This window comes from Physeter macrocephalus, chromosome 12, assembly GCF_002837175.3.
Source record: "Physeter macrocephalus isolate SW-GA chromosome 12, ASM283717v5, whole genome shotgun sequence".
Taxonomy (NCBI): Eukaryota; Metazoa; Chordata; class Mammalia; order Artiodactyla; family Physeteridae; genus Physeter; species Physeter macrocephalus.
In genome coordinates, this window is record NC_041225.1 from 12,124,679 (window position 1) to 12,144,279 (window position 19,601).

At 39.1% G+C, this 19,601-nt stretch overlaps 2 protein-coding genes across 2 annotated transcripts in view; one reads left to right on the forward strand and one right to left on the reverse strand.

Annotated features, from left to right (window-relative positions):
- RPIA (ribose 5-phosphate isomerase A) overlaps positions 1-15,567 on the forward strand; it is a 115,924-nt gene extending 100,357 nt beyond the window's left edge. Inside the window, exon 9 of the mRNA XM_028497089.1 lies at positions 15,545-15,567. Coding sequence (XP_028352890.1) covers positions 15,545-15,552 — 8 coding nt within the window. The 3' untranslated portion in view covers positions 15,553-15,567. The remainder of the gene's footprint in view (positions 1-15,544) is intronic.
- The window catches only part of LOC102994593 (immunoglobulin kappa light chain-like), a 53,333-nt gene that overhangs the window by 27,179 nt on the left and 6,553 nt on the right, over positions 1-19,601 (reverse strand). The window contains exon 3 of the mRNA XM_024129969.3: positions 11,316-11,543. Within this exon, the coding sequence (XP_023985737.1) occupies positions 11,316-11,543 (228 nt within the window). The remainder of the gene's footprint in view (positions 1-11,315; positions 11,544-19,601) is intronic.

Consider the following 19,601-nt stretch of genomic DNA (forward strand, 5'->3'; position numbering starts at 1 on the left):
TCATTAGTGTATAGGAATGCCAGAAATTTCTGTGCATTAATTTTGTATCCTGCTACTTTACCAAATTCATTGATTAGCTCTAGTAGTTTTCTGATAGCATCTTTAGGATTCTCTATGTATAGTATCATGTCAACTGCAAACAGTGACAGCTTTACTTTTTCTTTTCCAGTTTGGATTCCTTTTATTTCTTTTTCTTCTCTGATTGCTGTGGCTAAAACTTCCAAAACTATGTTGAATAAAAGTGGTGAGAGTGGGCAACCTTTTCTTGTTCCTGATCTTAGTGGAAATGGTTTCAGCTTTTCACCATTGAGGATGATGTTGGCTGTGGGTTTGTCATATATGACCTTTATTAGGTTGAGGAAAGTTCCCTCTGTGCATACTTTAGGGTTTTTATCATAAATTGGTGTTGAATTTTATCAAAAGCTATCTCTGCATCGATTGAGAGGATCATATGGTTTTTCTCCTTCAATTTGTTAATATGATGTATCACACTGATTGATTTGCATATATTGCAAATATATGGACTCCAGAAGCCTGGGTATGCACAGGGACAGTTGAGGAAGGCTCAATCATCACACCCCCTCCATCCCCACATTGACCTCCCTTGGGCTTCTACATCCTCCCCAAAAGGAACAAAGGAAACTGTGACAAAGTAGTCCTCTGTAACATTGCTGTCTGCTCAGATTCCCATTAGTTTCTAAGTTTGTAACCTTTTTTCATTACATTGGGAACTTTATTGTTTTACTAGTTTTCTCTTGTTCCACAACAAGTTACCACAAACAACACACATTGATTATCACAGTTTCTGTGATTGAGGAGTGTGGGCAGGGTTTAGCTGGGGCATCTCCTCAGGGTCTCCCAGGCTGAACCCAAGGTGCTGACCAGGCTGCATTCTCATTGGGAGCATTGAAGAATGTGCTTCCAAGGCCGTTCAGATTGTTGGCAGAATTCTTTTCTTTGATGAATGTCTTGAGTAAGCGTCCTGGCTTTTGCTTGCTGTAGGCTGGAGGTCATTTAATGTCCTCGAGGCGTCCCATTGTTCCTGATATGTGAGCTGCTTATTAGTCAAGCCAGCGAGGGGAAATCAATCAACTGGGAAGGCTTTGTCTTAAGTCTGGTCCACTTAGGATAATCCCCACTTTCATTAACTAAATCAACTGATTTGGCACCCTGATTACATCTGCAAAATCCCTTCCCCTTTGCAAAATTGCCTGGAGTAGAAACAAGTTACAAGTCCCGCCCTCACCGAATGGGAGGGGGTTGTACTGGGCATAAACACCAGGGGGTAGTTGTCATAAATTAGGAGTTTGGAATTAACATATACACACCACTATATATAAAATAGATAAACAACAAGGATCTACTGTATAGCACAGGGAACTATACTCAATATTTTGTAATAACCTATAAGGGAAAAGAGTCTGAAAAAAATAGATATATATGTAGGTATAACTGAATCACTTTGCGTACACCTGAAACTAAAACAACATTGTAAATCAACTATACTTCAATATAAAGAGTTAAATGCAAGCCTTGAAACCATAAAATTCCTAGAAGAAAACATAGGCCGTATGCTCTTTGAACCCATCTTAGTAATATTTTTTTGTATATGTGTCTTCAGGCAAGAGAAACAAAAACAATAAACAAATGGGACTACATCAAACTAAAAAGATTTGCACAGAAAAGGAAACTATCAACAAAATGAAAAGGCCACCCACAAAATCGTTTGCAAATGATATATCTGATAAGGGGTTAATATCCAAAATATACAAAGAACTCATACAACTCAACATCAAAAAAGCAAACAACCTGATTAAAAAATGTGCAGAGGACCTGAATAGACATTTCCAAAGAAGACATACAGATGGCCAACAGACACATGAAAAGATGCTCAGCATCACTAATCATCAGGGAAATGCAAATCAAAACCACAAGAGATATCACCTCACACCTGTCAGAATGGCTATTATCAAAAAAACAACAAATAACACGTGTTGGAGAGAATATGGAGAAACAAGAACCCTCATGCACTGTTGGTGGGAATGTGAGTTGGTGCAGCCACTATGGAAAACAGTATGGAGGTTCCTCAAAACACTAAAAATAGAACTCATATGATCCACCAATTTCACTTCTGAGCATTCTTCCAAAGAAAACAAAAACATTAATTCAAAAGGATAGGTGCATCCCTATGTTCACTGCACAATAGCCAAGATATGGAAGGAACCTAAGTGCCCATCAACAGATGAATGGATAAAGAAGATGTGGTATATAATATATACAATGGAATGTTACTCAGCCATAAAAAATGAAATCTTCCCATTTGTGGCAACATGGATGGACCTATGCTAAGTGAAATAAGTCAGACAGGGAAAGGCAAATATCGTATGTTTTCATTTATGTATGGAATCTAAAAAACAAAACAAATAAACACATAGAAAAGAAATGAGACATAGATAGAGAGAACAAACAGGTGATTGCAAGAAGGGGGGATGAGTGAAATAGGTGAGGGGATTAAGAGGTATAAACTTCCAGTTTACAAAATAAATGAGTCAGGGAATGAAAGGTACAGCATGGAAAATACAGTCAATAGTACTGTATAAAAATTGTATTGTATCTTGTAAAGTATCCCCTGAGGATAAGGGGGAATATTATTTGGAAGTGCTTAGTTTGGATCTTATCAAATACCTGTTCTGAATTTTTATTTGGCAGTTACATGTGTTGAATCTCTCCCCTAAGTGACATTGGGTGCTACAATGACTGAATATCAGTTTTGTAAAATTCTTTGGGTGTATAAAACCTTTGTTCATTCTTCTGAAGGTGACCATTCATTTATTCTGCCGTATTGTAATAACTTTGTATTGTAACACACGGTAACTAGACTTATTGTGGTGATCATTTTGTCATGCATTGAAATATCAAATCACTATGTTGTGTACCTGGAACTTACATAGTGTTGTAAGTCAATTATACTTCAATGAAATTAAAAAACAAACAGATTAATAGAAAGAATAAAGAGACAAGAAATATACCCACATATATGCTAATTTTCAAAGACAGGCTTAAAGACAAATTAATGAGAAAAGGAGGGGTTTTCAACAAATAATTCAACAGCATTACATCTAAAAACAAACTGAAGAATTTTTGCCTCCCATCTCAACTTTTACCTCTGTTGTTTTGAGGTCTTACTTCACAAGGCGAGAAATGCTTCCACCAGGAAACAATAACAGTTTTATTAAATTGAGAGCTGAGACAGCCATCTTGCCATTCTGGCCAGTGAAGGGGGGATAATCTACTGGATTATTTACTGGATGGAGTAAATGATTCTGATTACTAAGGGGAAGTTTGTTGCTATAAAAGGGGAGAAGGGAAGCCAACCCAGGTGATTTTCTGGGGCTCCTTTTGTACATCCATGTTCAATAGTAAAATATGACGGAAAAATGTAGAGAATAAAAATAATCATAGGATGAATGCGGACACTGAATATTCAGATTAATTTGAATGAAGGTTGAATTCATTGAACCGCATGTAGAACTCCAGTCAGTGTAGTTGCTGGCTCAGGGCAAACAGGACATGGAATGGGTAGTAGAAGAAAGAAGTTCCAAATATCAACTAGTCTTCCTAACCAGTTACAGACCTGAACATTTTTGTAGCTATGTACATTTTCCCTTGCTTTTTATATGTGTACATATTCGTATTTATTAGCTAATTTATTTTTGTATCTCTCCTCATTCTTTTTAGTACATAACTAACTTTAGATTACAGAATATTCTTGTGGGACTGTGACTGAATTTGAGGAGTAGATAATATTGCCCAGAAATCAATATGTAGAATTCTACCCAGACAATGACCCTTGGGTCTTTGTGTCTCTCCTTTTTGGGAGAGGGTAAAAATTTTGTTTGTACCAAGGATTGTTGCATCTTGTTAGGCAAAATCATAGTCATTTTTTTTATGGAAGTTCAAATGTGTGTAAAGCATGTGTATGGATGCTGAAGAGTCACAGTCGTGATCAGTGCTTGTTATTATATATATTCTCTCAGTTCTAAGCCCCTTTGCTTTGCTAATACTGGGGTCAGCACTTCGCAGACGTTGTTTCTCCTTTTCCAGATGCTCCTTGTTAGATGCTGCCAGTAGAGGGAAGTAGAGGGAGATGAAGACAAGGAAAGGAGAAGCGATGCATACCTTCTCTGTTTCTTTCTGTTCTGATCACTACCATCCCAGGAATAGCTCTTCACCTTGGCAGCTGCACTGGGTTTCTGACGCAGGTAGTTCCGGTTTCCAGCTTTGTACTCAGTCTCTATTCAGAAATGCCAGCATTCACTGGGAGTGGGCATTTCCTCAGAGTTCTGAATCCCAGATCTAGGGGGGCGGGGCTTTCCTCTAACCTCCTGAAGCTGGGCAGCATCCTTTCCTCAGAGATTATTTTGTCTGACCCCCACATACTTCCTCCTATAAGCTTCTAAGTACTAACTAGACTTCCTCCATTTGTTTCTCCAGACCTAGAAGTGGTTTCTACCATTACTGTAGCTGGGATATACGAGTCTTCTTTTTTGCCTTTTTATTCCTCCAATATCTGTTTAAATACCTGCATTTATTCAAATCTCTTAGTTTAAGTAACTGGAGTGGTTTTATTTTGTGTGAGTGACATCTATTTTAAGAAGCTCTATAACTTTTACACCTTATTTATTTATTTTTTTTAGAAAAAGAAGGCCCAGTGGGCTTCCCTGCCACCTTGAGGACAGCGGTCCCTGGGACCCCCATCCTCATGGACCCTGGATTTTGGCCCTACCCCAATGACCATTAAGCTCTGCTCTCTGAGAACGTTAACCTCCTTCACCTCCTTTATAGTCTATCCCCATCCCCAAGCCTCATACTATCATGGTTCAGGCCTGCTGCCTAAACCATGGCCATCTGGTTAACTAGTTTCTGGAAGAGATAGCTGAAAAATTTATCTTGATTATGGAATTTTCTGGCCCCCTCTTAAATTTTGTATCTGAGTACCTCACTTGCCTTATTCTAATTACAACCCTGACAGAAGGAATAGGGGCCAGAAGACAACCTATATTCTGTACTCAGGAAAAATATTCCTAAAAAATATTCCTTAATATTCCTTAAATATTCCTTAAAATATTCCTTTTCCTTAAGGAAAAATATTCCTTAAGAATGAAAGCAAAATAAGTGAATTTTTAGACAAACAAATAAGAGAATGTGTTGCTATTAAACCTGCACTACAAGATATACCAGCTAATGATCTTCAGGCAGAGAAAAATGATCCAGAAAAAAACCCAGAAATGTACACTAAAATAGAGTAAATTTACCAGTTAAATGGACAATATTAAAACCTGGATAAAAACAAAAACCATCTATATGTACTTAAAATATATAAGAACACAGGTTGAAACTTAAAGGATGGAAAAAAGGTAACAAGAGAAAAACAAAAGAATAGAAAAGAAAAGAAAGCTGTTCATCTAAGCACCCCATTAAGTGGGTGAAAAGGTAAGCCAGAGAGGGAGGGAAAATACTGGTTCTCTCTCTCTCTCTCTCTCTCTCTCTCTCTCTCTCTCTTTCTGTATGTATATGTATATGTACATACATGTCTGTTTTAGTGGATTGATATGTATGTGATATATTTATCACATACACATGTATATATGCAACTAAAACAAAAAATCCATTGAAAAGTGGGCAGAATTGAGCAGAGATTTTAACAGAAAGGACAGTCAAATATTATGTAAACATATGGAAAGGTGTTTAACTTCATTAATAATAAGCAAATGTAAATTATAATCAAAGTGCGCTACTAATACCTATGTTCTAGAATGGCTTAAAGTGTCTTCTAATACCAAGTATTGGTAAGGGTGTAGGAACCCTCATACAGTGCTAGTGGGAGTGCACATTTGTATTCTGTGTTTGGAACTCAATAGCATTATCCTTTAAAGTTTAATATGCAAGAAACAATGTTTTTGATTCCATGTTTTGCCAAGAGTTTCTCAAAAGTTGTTGACACGATGGATCTTCTTTCTAAGGCTTGGGAACAAGACATATGACTTTTATTATTACCTTATCTTCAATCTCAAGTATAGAAGAGATTATTTTGACACACACACATATAAATGCACCCATACAGACACATGCAAACCTGTGAATATGTATGTATATTTATGCATATGTATGGAGGTAGATTACATAGATAGAGAGATAGATAGGTACATAGATAAACAGATATATGCTGTTCTTGTAATGCTGCTATGGAAACAGTATGAGAGACCCAGGGAATGTCCAGCCAGTGCACACACTTGCCCACATAAACAACCTTGTCTCTGCTAACTTCTTCAATAGCTATATCTCATCAGAAACCATTGGAGGGTGTGTATAAGGTGCAAGGTGGTGATTCAATGTGGAAATAGCTTGCAGGCAAGGGATAGATGAATCTATGTAAAAAATACAAACCAAGATTCCCATGCATTCCCTTAGCGCAGAAATGGATTTTTCTGTCTCCTGTGTGAGCATGTGTATATGGGAGCACAGAAGAGGGGAATTTCATGTAATATTTCCTGGTCAGAATTTTCACTAAGGCCTGGGGTTTTAATCTTACATAGAGAAGATTCAGTAAAGATTCATTAAAGTTGATAGTTTTATATTTAGCTAAGTACTTAATAATCCACACACTGACTACTTTACATATACACCATCTTTGAGATTAATTATACAATTTACTGGTCTTATAGATGTCTATTCTTGAAAGAGAGGAGATATTACTGTAGGCAAGGAAGATGCTTGAGGTGACTCCCAAATCTGACAAACACCAATGTTTCTATTCACTTCCTAAGGGTAGAAATAAATATTCATATCACTTTTATATTGATATACTGTTATCAATGTATGTACTCAGAAGAGGATAAAGAAACTACAGTAGAAGAGAACTGTCAGAGAAAATGAGATTCTATACTTCGACTCTTTGGTCTACTCTTAAGAAAGGGAAAAATCTCTGAAATTGATTGTTCCAGAGATGTTTGCCCATATGCTCAAGATTTTGATTAGCACCCATCTACCCTGGCTTCCAGGGTTCTAGCCCAGTTCAATGGCAGTGGATTTGGGAAAGAATTTGCTTTAATTTAAGAGCTCATGCTGTGCCTATTATCAATATTACTAGGTATAATGTCCCTTGCTGGTCTTCACCACACAAAAACCATAAACAAAATGATCACGTTTGTGATCCAATTATTTCCTTCCTTAATAGTATTGCTGCAGCCACTGCTTTCCACGTTTGGTGGTTATTAATCACTAACTTGAGTACACAGTAAACATTGCAGCCTCAGGCATAACTTCAGTAGGATCTTGAAGTTTAATTGGGAGCCACAAGTTTTACAGTCATACACAAATCTTCTCCAGGTAGCTGTAGTAGAACAACAGCACGAAAACTGCCATAGGCTTAGAATGATGAGGTCAAAACATGGATATTACTTTGGTGCTATTGTTGCTTTCCCTTCAGATCCAAGCAAAGCTCCTTTAAACACAAATGGTTGGTGAAACAACATCGCCTCAATGTTAGAGAGAGAAGGTACGCAGAGCTGGGTCTCCCAGGTATTCTGAATTCACAAACATAAGATAATCTCTTTGATCTTTACACAGTCTTACATAATAGAAAAGTACCTGGGATTTCAGGTGAAATTTTAGCAGTGAAACAAGGGGGTTAAGCCCCAAAGTCACCAGATAATAGTATTTGCCAAGAATATAGGGATACACTTTTAACCTTGGGATTATGGAAATGAAGTGTTTCACAAAAGAACAAAGGTCTTAAAAAAGTACTAATTAAGTGCCATTCTGGTGGTCGTTGTTTCAAGAACAACCAAGGGGAAATAGTAAAAGGACAAATTCCGGGACTCTAAAGAAGGACTGTGGTTTTTTTGGGACCTGCGTCTTGTGTAAGTTGAGTTCTTATAGCTATCACTTGCTTTCCCCTGTATCATAGGAAATATTAAAAAGGAGCTGGTGAAAACTAAGTCGCTATCACTTGCTTTCCCCTGTATCGTAGGAAATATTAAAAAGGAGCTGGTGAAAACTAAGTCGGTAGGAAAGAGTCTAAATGAGTGTGTGGATTAGTTTAGAGGGTGAGAGAAGATTGCTTTTCCTGCTATAATTGGAAACCTAACCTGGATCCATCATTGCCTTCGTTACTTCTTGGAGGTGGAAATGAAAGATGTGACAAAAGATAGGGACATGGCCATGTGAATTTATCTCTGCTTCAGAGCGAGCTCATTGAAACAGCTGGACAATGTGGTTGAAGGCTGTAATAGTCTCTACCATATCAAGTGTGTCAGGCACAGCGCTAGAGGCAGCAGAAAATATGGAAACAAATAGAAAAAGGAAGTGAGTATGCGTGTACATGGAGAAACTTATAAATCCCTGTGGGTTGCCTAGTTCTATATACTGAACATTTTGAGTAGCAGCTGAGGTCACGCCACTGAGGGCCTTTGGAGGTTTTTGTAACAGAGTATATCACTGTGAGATTTTATTATCATCTTGCTGACAGAAATAACATGCAGCATCTTCAGACTTCATGGCATCCATTGTCAGGGTAAAATCTGTTCCATACCCACTGCCACTGAACCGGGATGGAACCCCAGAGAGGAGGGTAGAAACATATTTCACAATGAGCTTTAGGAGCTTTTTCCTGGTTTCCGTTGGTACCAGTGCTCATGAACATCAATGTCTTGGCTGGCTTTGCAGGTGACAGTGACTTTGTCTCCTGGAGTCACTGACACAGATGCTGGAGATTGTGCGATGGGCGTTTCTGCTCTGGTCTCTGTTTAGGGAGGAAAAGAGAAAAGAGAACTCAAAAGCATCATGTTTGTTGAGAATGACAAAAACCAATTTCATATACAAATGCTATATTTTTTGGTCAAGATTCAGAGGACTTAAGTGCTGCAAAGAGAGGAACTATTTCTCTTACCAGAGATCCAGAGGCGCAGAAAGATGAGGTGAGCCTGGGAGCTCATAGCCTTGGCCTGGCGTTCACTTGTAATCAGTGTCCTCACCAGTTGAACAATACACATTATATGGCCTCTGAGATGTTGAGGGACTTATATATGGGTGCCATATGCAAACTACATGGTATGTGGTGGTGGGATGGGCAGGCAGTGTTTAAATGACAGAGTGTGAAACTTCATGCATGAGCTGTCCATGGTGATATTGTCAGAGCTTTCCTTACTCTCAAAAGGGCTGTGACTAAAATCTAAACTCCTGGGCAAATATCATGGTCCTTTCTTTGCTTTGCTTTTCTGCCCCTAGGCTTTTCATTATTCTGCAGGATTCAGTATTCCATCTTTTGCCATTCTGATGCTAAGTAAACTGGGGTGATAGATACCATGGCAATACTCCTGACATCATCCACCATTGCCCCCCCTTTTGGGTTACACACTCAGGACCATAATTACTTCGCATCATGGTTGAGTACAGGATTCAGAGAGGTGTCTATGTAATACTGTTTCCAACTGCACACTTGCTTCCATGATTACTCAGCTCGCTGTTCCAACATTTACACACATACTAGTTACCCTAAACCATAATTACTTACACTGAGATTTTTTCACATTAAAATTTTAAAATTTTCTTTTGACTCAAGTGAATTAATGTCTACTCGGTGGTACTGGGTAGAACCTAAAATAATTCTCCTTGTATACCATCCGTCTACATTTCAGAAAAACTACATGCTGCATTTGAAAGTGGAAACTTGAGAACTACAGCTAAATAATAGGGCAAAAAAGATGAAGGGTGAGACATGAAATTGCAACTGTCCGTTTGAAAGGAAAGTAAGATGAGTGTCTTTCTTTTCCTTAATCAAATTCTGTTTACCTGATGCCCACACAAAAACTTGTAAAAGAATGTTCATAGCAGAGGCATTGAATTCACCAAATAGTGGGAACGACCCGAATGTCCATCAAGTGTTGAATGGAAAAGCAAAATGTGGCATATGCATATAATGAAATACTATTTGGCCATAATAAGAAATAAAGTACTATAATAAGCTACAACATGGATAAACCTTGCAAACATTATGGTAAGTGAAGTAAGCCAGTCACAAAAGACAACATGCAGCATGATCTGTTTATATGAAATATCCACCGTAGGCACAGACAGTAAGTAAGTGGTTACCTAGGACTTAGGGATATTTGATGCTGGAGGAAATGGGGAGTAACTGGGAATGGGTACAGGATTTCTTTTCGAAAATATAAAATTGACTGCGGTGATGATTGCACAACTCTTATACTGAAGTCCATCATATTGGACAAGACAAATTGGTGAACTATATTGTATATGAATTATAATGCCATAAAGGTGTTAATAAAAAGTCTAGAGTTTCAAGAGTGAAGAGACCTTCGGCAAGGAATAGCAAGAATATGTGAGTAGTAGAAACTGAAAGAGCTATTTGTAAGCCTGGGGCTTTGTGTTCTGAGATGTGTTTTGAACATTTAAAGATGATCCATTTTTTTGAATTATTGAGAAAGAAATTTGTCCTAGAATGGAGTTACTAGAATTATCTGTGATGCTCTTCAAGTAGGCGGACGACCTTGAACAACTCCTACCACCTACCTATCTGGGTCTCATTCATCTCGTCTCTTATTGAATGGCACAGAAAGTGTGATTTTTTAAAAAATCCTGTTGAGATTTTGATTTTTGACTAGGTTTTTTTCAATTTCTTTGAATAATATTCTGGAGTCTACAGTGCATTTTGTTATTTTTTCCTAAATGTGTGATGCTTTGGATGCTCTTGTAGATGGTGTGTTTTGTAATTTAAATTTTACAATTTGTTGCAGTTATAGAGAAATTAAATTGGTTTTTGTTTTTTTGTGTGTGTATTGACTTTGAATCCAGTGGCTGGCTATTTCTCTTATTGATTTCAGTAGTTTTTCTGTAGGTTATTTTGAATTTTCTCTGCACACAATCCATTCATCTTGACAGTTTTAATTCTTCCTTTCCAGTTCTGTTCTTTGCTGTTGTTATTGTTGCCTTATTGCACTGGCCAGGACAGGTATATCTTTAAAGGCATCCACTCATGTGAGTCTGATCCAATGTCACTGGCAGAGAAATTGTGCCTAAACCTGGCTGTGCATTTAAGTCCAAGAAAAATTCCAGGAATCCGCGTGCAAATCTTGTCATGGGGTTACTTTTCAGAACGTTAAGATTTCCACATAGAGGTGAGATGCTAAAACTGTGCAGCCATCACAGCAGCTGCTTATAAAGGAAAGAGCTGGTATAATGAAAAACCCTCAAAGGTTTGTGGAGGTTTTTGTTTCACGTTGAATCTCTGTGGATACCCGCTATTGTACTGATAGCAGTAATAAACAGCAACGTCTTCAAGCTCCAGGCTGCTGATGGTGAGAGTAAAGTCTGTCCCCGACCCACTGCCACTGAACCGGGCTGGGATGCCAGAGGCCCTGGTGGATGCACCATAGATGAGGAGTCTGGGAGCCTGCCCAGGTTCCTGCTGGTACCAGGCTAAGTAGCTGCTAACACTCTGACTGGCCCTGCAGGTGAGGGTGGCGCTTTTCCCCGGACACAAAGACAGGGAGGCTGGAGACTGTGTCAACGTGGCTTCTCCAGTGGTATCTGAGATTGGAAATAAAACAAAAAAGTCACTCATGTAATCTAGATCCTACTTGTCTTCCCAACAGGGCTAGGATCATCGATCTACACTGAGCTTTAATTTTTTGCTTGCTGAGCAAAGGTGCAGGACCCAGCTGCAAGAACCAAATCTTCACTGACATGCACAACCATCCCATGTTCCTCTCACCTGGGATCCAGAGTAACAGGAGGCAGAGAAGCTGGGCTAGGGCTTCCATGATCCACTCAGAGGCAGATCTGAGGCAGATCTTCCCCAGAGCACTGACTCAGGCATAGATATGGGCTTTGGGCAACAGGGTGGGCTGGGAGGAACATGCAAAGCAGCTGGGGTGGGGCGAGCTGGGTTTCCAGCTGCAGAAACCACGTGCCTCCTCTTCTCTACACTTGAGCAACCCATCCCCAGGTGGTCAAGTCAGAAAAGCCTATTGACTTAGTCTGAGGGATGAATTTTTCTCCTCTGGTCACAGAATTTCCTTCCCGTGCCCTCTCACTTCATTATTCACCTAGATTCAGAGAGATGGTGTTTGGTATAAACCTGCTGGGAACAAAATAGAGGGCTTTGGTTCTATTTTCCTCTTTCTACCCGCACTATGCCTTGATGTCTCCCTTGGTGCATGCTTGGGTCAAAATGGATTGAGAAGTTTATAGGAACTTTAGGTTCCAGATACACCTTTCATTTGCTGCGCAGTGCTATTTCCCAAGGGCACTTCCCAAGAAGTCACCTTATTCTTTGTTAGAATTAGGAAAGAATAATATCAGGTTAGGCCAGGCAACATGGTTGTAAGGGTAACCACAACTGCACAGATGAGGAGGACCCCGGCTCTCCCCTCCTCCCTCCCTGCTCCAGTGTACTGATACCATATACATGAAGACAGACAATGACACTGTCCATGAAGGCAGAGTTAATTACTCTGTATTTGTCATGAAGGAGAAAGATGTAATATGTCAGATTTACTTCTGGAAGATTACTAGGTTATTTTGTAGTGAATGGATTATTCATTTCTTGTCAAATAGATTTTTAAGAATTTAGAGCCTTTTCACATTTATTAATATTATTTATCTTCTTTATACCACTGAGTTATGGGGACATATCTGAATTTGTACTTAAGATTTGTACTAATATGAGTTGTACCATTTAAGAGTGAAATTTTTCTGTATTGTTGGGAGGAGGTTCTTGATCACTGATCACAGTTTGTTAGGGAGAAGCTTATGTCACACACTTTTCACAGTATTATATATGTATAGGGTGAATAGTCTCATACCCAGAAAAACCAACAGGTCACATAGACCATACTACTAATAAGATAGATTTGAAGCCTAGTATGGTCACTTTTCATTCATTTGTCAAATGATTGCTATGTATTTAATGCAATTTGCTCATTTTTCTGTTTAATCTATGAATTGGTGAAGTTTTCTTGCTATGAGTCCAAACTTGCTGATGATTCTTGAAAGCACATTCAAGTAGAGTTTGGTCTATCCCTGTCTTAAAATTCTGAGAGTTGGGGAACTAGTGATGATGCTGGCTTGTCTGCGGTCCTATGATTAGAGTGATATTTTGCTCTCTTCAGAGTTCAAAACATGCTTTCCTTGCTGTCTCTCCAACTAAGGCAGGGTTTTTCAGGTATGACACAGCACCAGAAACTGCAAGAAATTTTATAACCTCCTTCAACTTAGAACCTATGGATACTGAGGCTTTCTCTTTGACTCTCTGATGTTCTTAATAAGATAAATTATTAATAGTACCAATGAGAGATGCTATGAAGTAGAAGAGCAATAAAAATATGCACAGCCATGATTTGTAAAGAAAGGACCAGGCACTGGTTATCTGTCATCACCAACTGCTCATCTCCAGCTAAGCATTTATGAATGTTCTGTCCCACCATTTCCATCAAGGCCAGCCAAGGTCAGAAATTTTCTATCTCTACATCTGAGAAGTATCAGCCACCTTCCTAACTCTATTTGCTATTACATGCTAGATGCTCTCTGCAATGCACACATCACTGCTTTCTATTCCCTCTTAACCCAAGCTATTCTTTAGCAGCTAAGGTCTTCCTTAGACCAAATGCTCATGTATACCCTTGCATCTACCATGTTCCCTAAACCTGCATATTCTACCATACTATCACCAAATCTTTTCCAGATCTTAAGAGAACATAGTTTTCAATGTTTGCATTTAGGACATTAGAGCCCAAGCGTGATGAGGAAGCAACCACATAGGAAAATGAAGGGGGAAGACCCTTGTGGGGTTTGGAGCCCATAATATGGAAAAGGCATCTGTGTGGGGTGGAGTTGGAAGTGCAACATGGGTTGCTGGGGCTAGGGCAAGGGATGATGGCACTATTTTCCCAGTTTGGGTGTGCCAGCTGATGGGTGGTTGGGAGGATGTTCACGTGGGTGGGGGCCCACAGTGCAGGAGTCAGAGCCCAGACTGGGTGAGGAGTCCACCCATGCAGGAGGCACAAAATGGTGGTGGTTGTGCAAGGGCTATCAGAGCTGGAGCAAGGTATATGTGTGTGGGGGGAGGGAGGTGGAGTTGTCTGCACAGGAGGTGGAAGGGACAGCCACCACTGGGGATTGATTTCAAATCAATTTGATCAAGTAATTAAATGCAATAATGATACTTGGAGTCAAATTATCAGTGTTAGAGAAAGAGTCATGAATAATCGAAGGAGAGTATTAGAATAAACTCTATGGTGTTAGATTGGAATTGGAGATAGTGTAAACCCTTGGGCTTTTGTAGATACAGATATGAATGTGCACATGTATATACGTGTGTGTGTGTAGATAGATAGATAGATAGATAGATAGATAGATAGATAGATAGATAAATTTTCCCTAGGCTGGAAGCAATGACACCCCAGTCCCAAATAGCATCCATAGTGCTCAAATCTTGGTTTCTAAATACGATTCTCCACTGAAAGGAACCAATAATTCTTGGAGAAATGTCTGATTCTGGATTTAGGACAGGAAAAAAGCCAGATGAGCCTGGACCATCTAGTTCCAGAAACTATAGAAATGCTCAAAGAATGATGGGGTTGTGGCAGAAGGAAATAGAAGCCGGCTTCAATGGTTCACCAACTGGCCAAATCTGGGAAACTTTGAGTATCAAAATAATTAATGATGGTAACATATTATAACCCATTGATGAAAATAGGAATCCATGAGTTCTTATTGATGTTTTGATGAGGAATATGGATTCATACAGTATCAAAGAACTTATTCATACGTTCTTATTAAGTACAAACGGGCAAAAGTAACTGTGCAGCAGAGGTCTAGCAGACACTACCTTAATTCAAGATTCTAAGGAAACATCATCAGTAACGGGACAGATTGAAATCATGCATCACCTGATAGGATGCAGTGAGCAGAGCAGAACATCGCTTCTGGATATTACTGTACATTATGGGCTGAATCATATCTCCCAAATTCACATGTTGTAATAGCCAGTGGTAATTACCTCACAATGTAACTGTATTTGAAAATAGGATCATTAAAGAGATAATTAAGTTAACATGAGATGTGACCACTAATCCTGTATGTCTGGTGTCCTTAAAGAAGAAGAAATTGGAACACAGACACACACACATAGGGAAGAGCATGTAAAGACCCAGAGGGAAGACGGCAATTTGCAAGCCAAGGAATGAGGCTCTGAATTAAGGATTACAAGAGGAAAATATAAGTGCTTCAAGGAGGAGTCACTATAAATTTGAGGCACAAAAAGAATAAATGGATGTCTCTTTCATCTAGGAAAACTTCATTTTTCAAGAAAAAAATGGAGAAGGGTAAAATGGAAGAAGGTTCCCTTCACGAGACATGAATATTAAACATAAAGTGCTCTTCTAAAGCTAGATCCAGGTCATTTTTGTATACAGTGTATTGATTTTTGTCACTGACCAGTGTCTTGTGTGTTTTCATGCTGCAGAGACATGATGAACTGAAAGACCACTGTCTGTAATCAAGAGATGATTTGGATATCTGACAGCTAATGAGACTACAATTGACTTTATTTCCCCAGGAAACACAAGTGTTAAACTGTACTGAATTTTTCCGCTTTCCTCTGACTCTTTTTTTTTTTTTAATTATTTATTATTTATTTATTTATTTTTGGCTGCGTTGGGTCTTCGTTTCTGTGCGAGGGCTTTCTCTAGTTGCGGCGAGCGAGGGCCACTCTTCATCGCGGTGCGCGGGCCTCTCACTATCGCGGCCTCTCCTGTTGCAGGAGCACAGGCTCCAGACGCGCAGGCTCAGTAGTTGTGGCTCACGGGCCCAGTTGCTCCACGGCATGTGGGATCTTCCCAGACCAGGGCTCGAACCCGTGTCCCCTCCATTGGCAGGCAGATTCTCAACCACTGCGCCACCAGGGAAGCCCCTCTGACTCTTTTTTATGATGCAGGATGAAGATAAAATAAGTGCACCTGCACATTCATGGCCCCATTCACCCTGTGTGATGACATTTCTTCAGGGGAGGAATCTCAGAGGGAGTGGGCAGGAAGAACAGCAGAAAGCTTATTTGTTTATTATCTGTCCCTCCCATTAGACTGAAAGCTCTCTGAGGTCAAGTGTTCTGATGCAGTTGTTCAAAATGTCCTGTGCCTGGGAGAGTTTATGATACTGTTTGTTATTTGTGTAATTCTCTCTATATATTTCATTTGGAGTCGGAATAAATGAAGAACTGCTCTAGCAGTGCTTGGGAGCTGAAGCTATTTACTGTAGGTCAGTTAGAGAAAGAAATCTGAGAGGACTTAAAATGATATTCGAGCAACTAACTGATTGACCTAAAGATTAGTAACAAGGGTGGTTCATCGGTATGTGGTGATTCGTTTTCTAATACAGTATATGTGTTGAGGGAAATACGAGAGGTATAATTTGGATGTATTGAGAGCTTATGAGCTGTCCAAGAGGAACTTCAAATATGAATTTAAAATTGTAAAGAGAATCTGAGATACAAACGTGTGCATAATATCTTCATTCTATTCAGTGACATGAATATATTTTATACACTGACGCCATATTTATATGTTTTAATAAGTCCTGTATACATACTCACAATTAATTTATTTATTATAAGTTAATTTATGTTTTCAGGTTTCCTTCAACTGTTTTGAAAAAGTACAGCTGTATTAAGAAAATTTTACATTTGGGAATTTTGGCAAACTGTATTGAAAATCACAGTTTTAAGTTGGTTTCTGGGCCTCTTTTAGGCATACAATCACATTTCCTGGGGTAGTGATATTTCTGTCTCCTTATTTTCATTATTTGTCTTCACAGCTCACTGCACAGGCACTTTTGATTTCATGCTCTGATGCTTTGCATAGGCTCCTGGAGCCCGGGCTCTATTCATGGGGTTTCCTGGAAATGGGGCCTGAGTGCATCAGACTGTGATGCCAGAGCCACAGCTGCTCATCTTCCTGGTCCTCTGGGTCTCAGGGCAGAGATTTAAAGGAGAAATACCTTTATAAAACTAAAAATTGATTTTACAATGCAGAATGAATAAACCATTTTACCTAAAACAGTGTGATTAGGTTTGACAAAGAACAAACCGTACATTTTTAAGATATATATTTTAATATATTAAGGATGCAATATATGGTCACTGGTCCATTGTGACTGCAGGTGTCTCAAGCTCCCTGGCTGTGTCCACAGGAGAGAGGGTCACCATCAACTTCAGGTCCAGCCAGAATCTTTTCTACTCCAACCAGAAAACCTATTTTGCCTGGTACCAGCAGAAACCAGAACAGTCTCCTGAGCTGCTCATCTCCTGGGCATCCATCCAGGCGTCTGGGAGCCCTGATTGATTTAGTGGCAGTGAGTCCACAACAGGTTTCACTTTCACCATAGGCAGCGTCCAGCCTGAAGATGTGGCAGTTTATGATTGCCAGCAGTATTATAGCAAGCCTCTTACGGTGCTTCAGCCTCAAACATAAACCTCCTCCCCAGAGCCATGGGTCAGTGAGTATTCGCTGCACCAGCTGCTTCCTTCCGGCTCAGCCCTATTTCTCCCTTAGCCATAGGAGAAGCTATATCTCCTCTACATTGTTCAGAATTTCTTTTTATTTTTTATTTAAAAAATTTTTTTATACAGCAAGTTCTTATTAGTCATAAATTTTATACACATCAGTGTATACATGTCAATCTCAATCGCCCAGTTCATCACACCACCACCACCATCCCCCGCGGCTTTCCCTCCTTGGTGTCCATACATTTATTCTCTACATCTGTGTCTCAATTTCTGCCCTGCAGACTGGTTCATCTGTACCATTTTTCTAGATTCCACATATATGCACTAGTATACGATATTTCTTTTTCTCTTTCTGACTTACTTCACTCTGTATGACAGTCTCTAGATTCATCCACGTCTCTACAAATGACCCAATTTTGTTCCTTTTTATGGCTGAGTAATATTCCATTGTATATATGTACCACTTCTTCTTTATCCATTCGTCTGTCGATGGGCGTTTAGGTGGCTTCCATGACCTGGCTATTGTAAATAGTGCTGCAATGAACATTGGGGTGCATGTGTCTTTTTGAATTATGGGTTTCTCTGGGTATATGCCCAGTAGTGGGATTGCTGGATCATATGGTAATTCTATTTTTAGTATTTGAAGGAACCTCTATACTGTTCTCCATAGTGGCTGTATCAATTTACATTCCCACCAACAGGGCAAGAGGGTTCCCTTTTCTCCACACCCTCTCCAGCATTTGTTGTTTGTAGATTTTCTGATGATGCCCATTCTCACTGGTGTGAGGTGATACCTCATTGTAGTTTTGATGTGCATTTCTCTAATAATTAGTGTTATTGAGCAGCTTTTCATGTGCTTCTTGGCCATCTGTTTGTCTTCTTTGGAGAAATGTCTATTTAGGTCTTCTGCCCATTTTTGGATTGGGTTCTTTGTTTTTTTAATATTGAGCTGCATGAGCTGTTTATATATTTTGGAGATTAATCCTTTGTCTGTTGATTCGTTTGCAAATATTTTATCCCATTCTGAGGGTTGCTTTTCATCATGTTTATGGTTTCCTTTGCTGTGTAATGGCTTTGAGTTTCCATATTGAAGAGATTGTCTTTTCTCCATTGTATATCCTTGCCTCCTTTGTCATAGATTAGTTGACCATAGGTGCATGGGTTTATCTCTGGACTTTTTATCTTGTTCCATTGATCTATATTTCTGTTTTTATGCCAGTACCATATTGTCTTGATTACTGTAGCTTTATAGTATAGTCTGAAGTCAGGGAGTCTGATTCCTCCAGCTCCATTTTTTTGCCTCAAGACTGCTTTGGCTATTTGGAGTCTTTTGTGTCTCCATACACATTTTAAGACTTTTTGTTCTAGTTCCGTAAAAAAATGCCATTGATAATTTGATAGGGATTGCATTGAATCTGTAGATTGCTTTTGGTAGTATAGTCATTTTCACAATATTGATTCTTCCAATCCAAGAACATGGTATATCTCTCCATCTGTTTGTATCATCTTTAATTTCTTTCATCAGTGTCTTATACTTTTCTGCATACAGGTCTTTTGTCTCCCTAGGTAGGTTTATTCCTAGATATTTTACTCTTTTTGTTGCAATGGTACATGGGAGTGTTTCCGTAATTTCTCTTTCAGATTTTTCATCATTACTGTATAGGAATGCAAGACATTTCTGTGCATCAATTTTGTATCCTGCAACTTTACCAAATTCATTGATTGGCTCTAGTAGTTTTCTGGTGGCATTTTTAGTATTCTCTATGTATAGTATCATGTCATCTGCAAACAGTGACAGTATTACTTCTTTTCCAATTTGTATTCCTTTTATTTCTTTTTCTTCTCTGATTGCTGTGGCTAGGACTTCCAAAACTATGTTGAACAGTAGTGGTGAGAGTGGACATCCTTTTCTCGTTCCTGATCTTAGAGGAAATGCTTTCAGTTTTCACCATTGATAATGATTTTGCTGTGGGTTTGTCATATATGGCCTTTATTATGTTGAGGTAGGTTCCCTCTATGC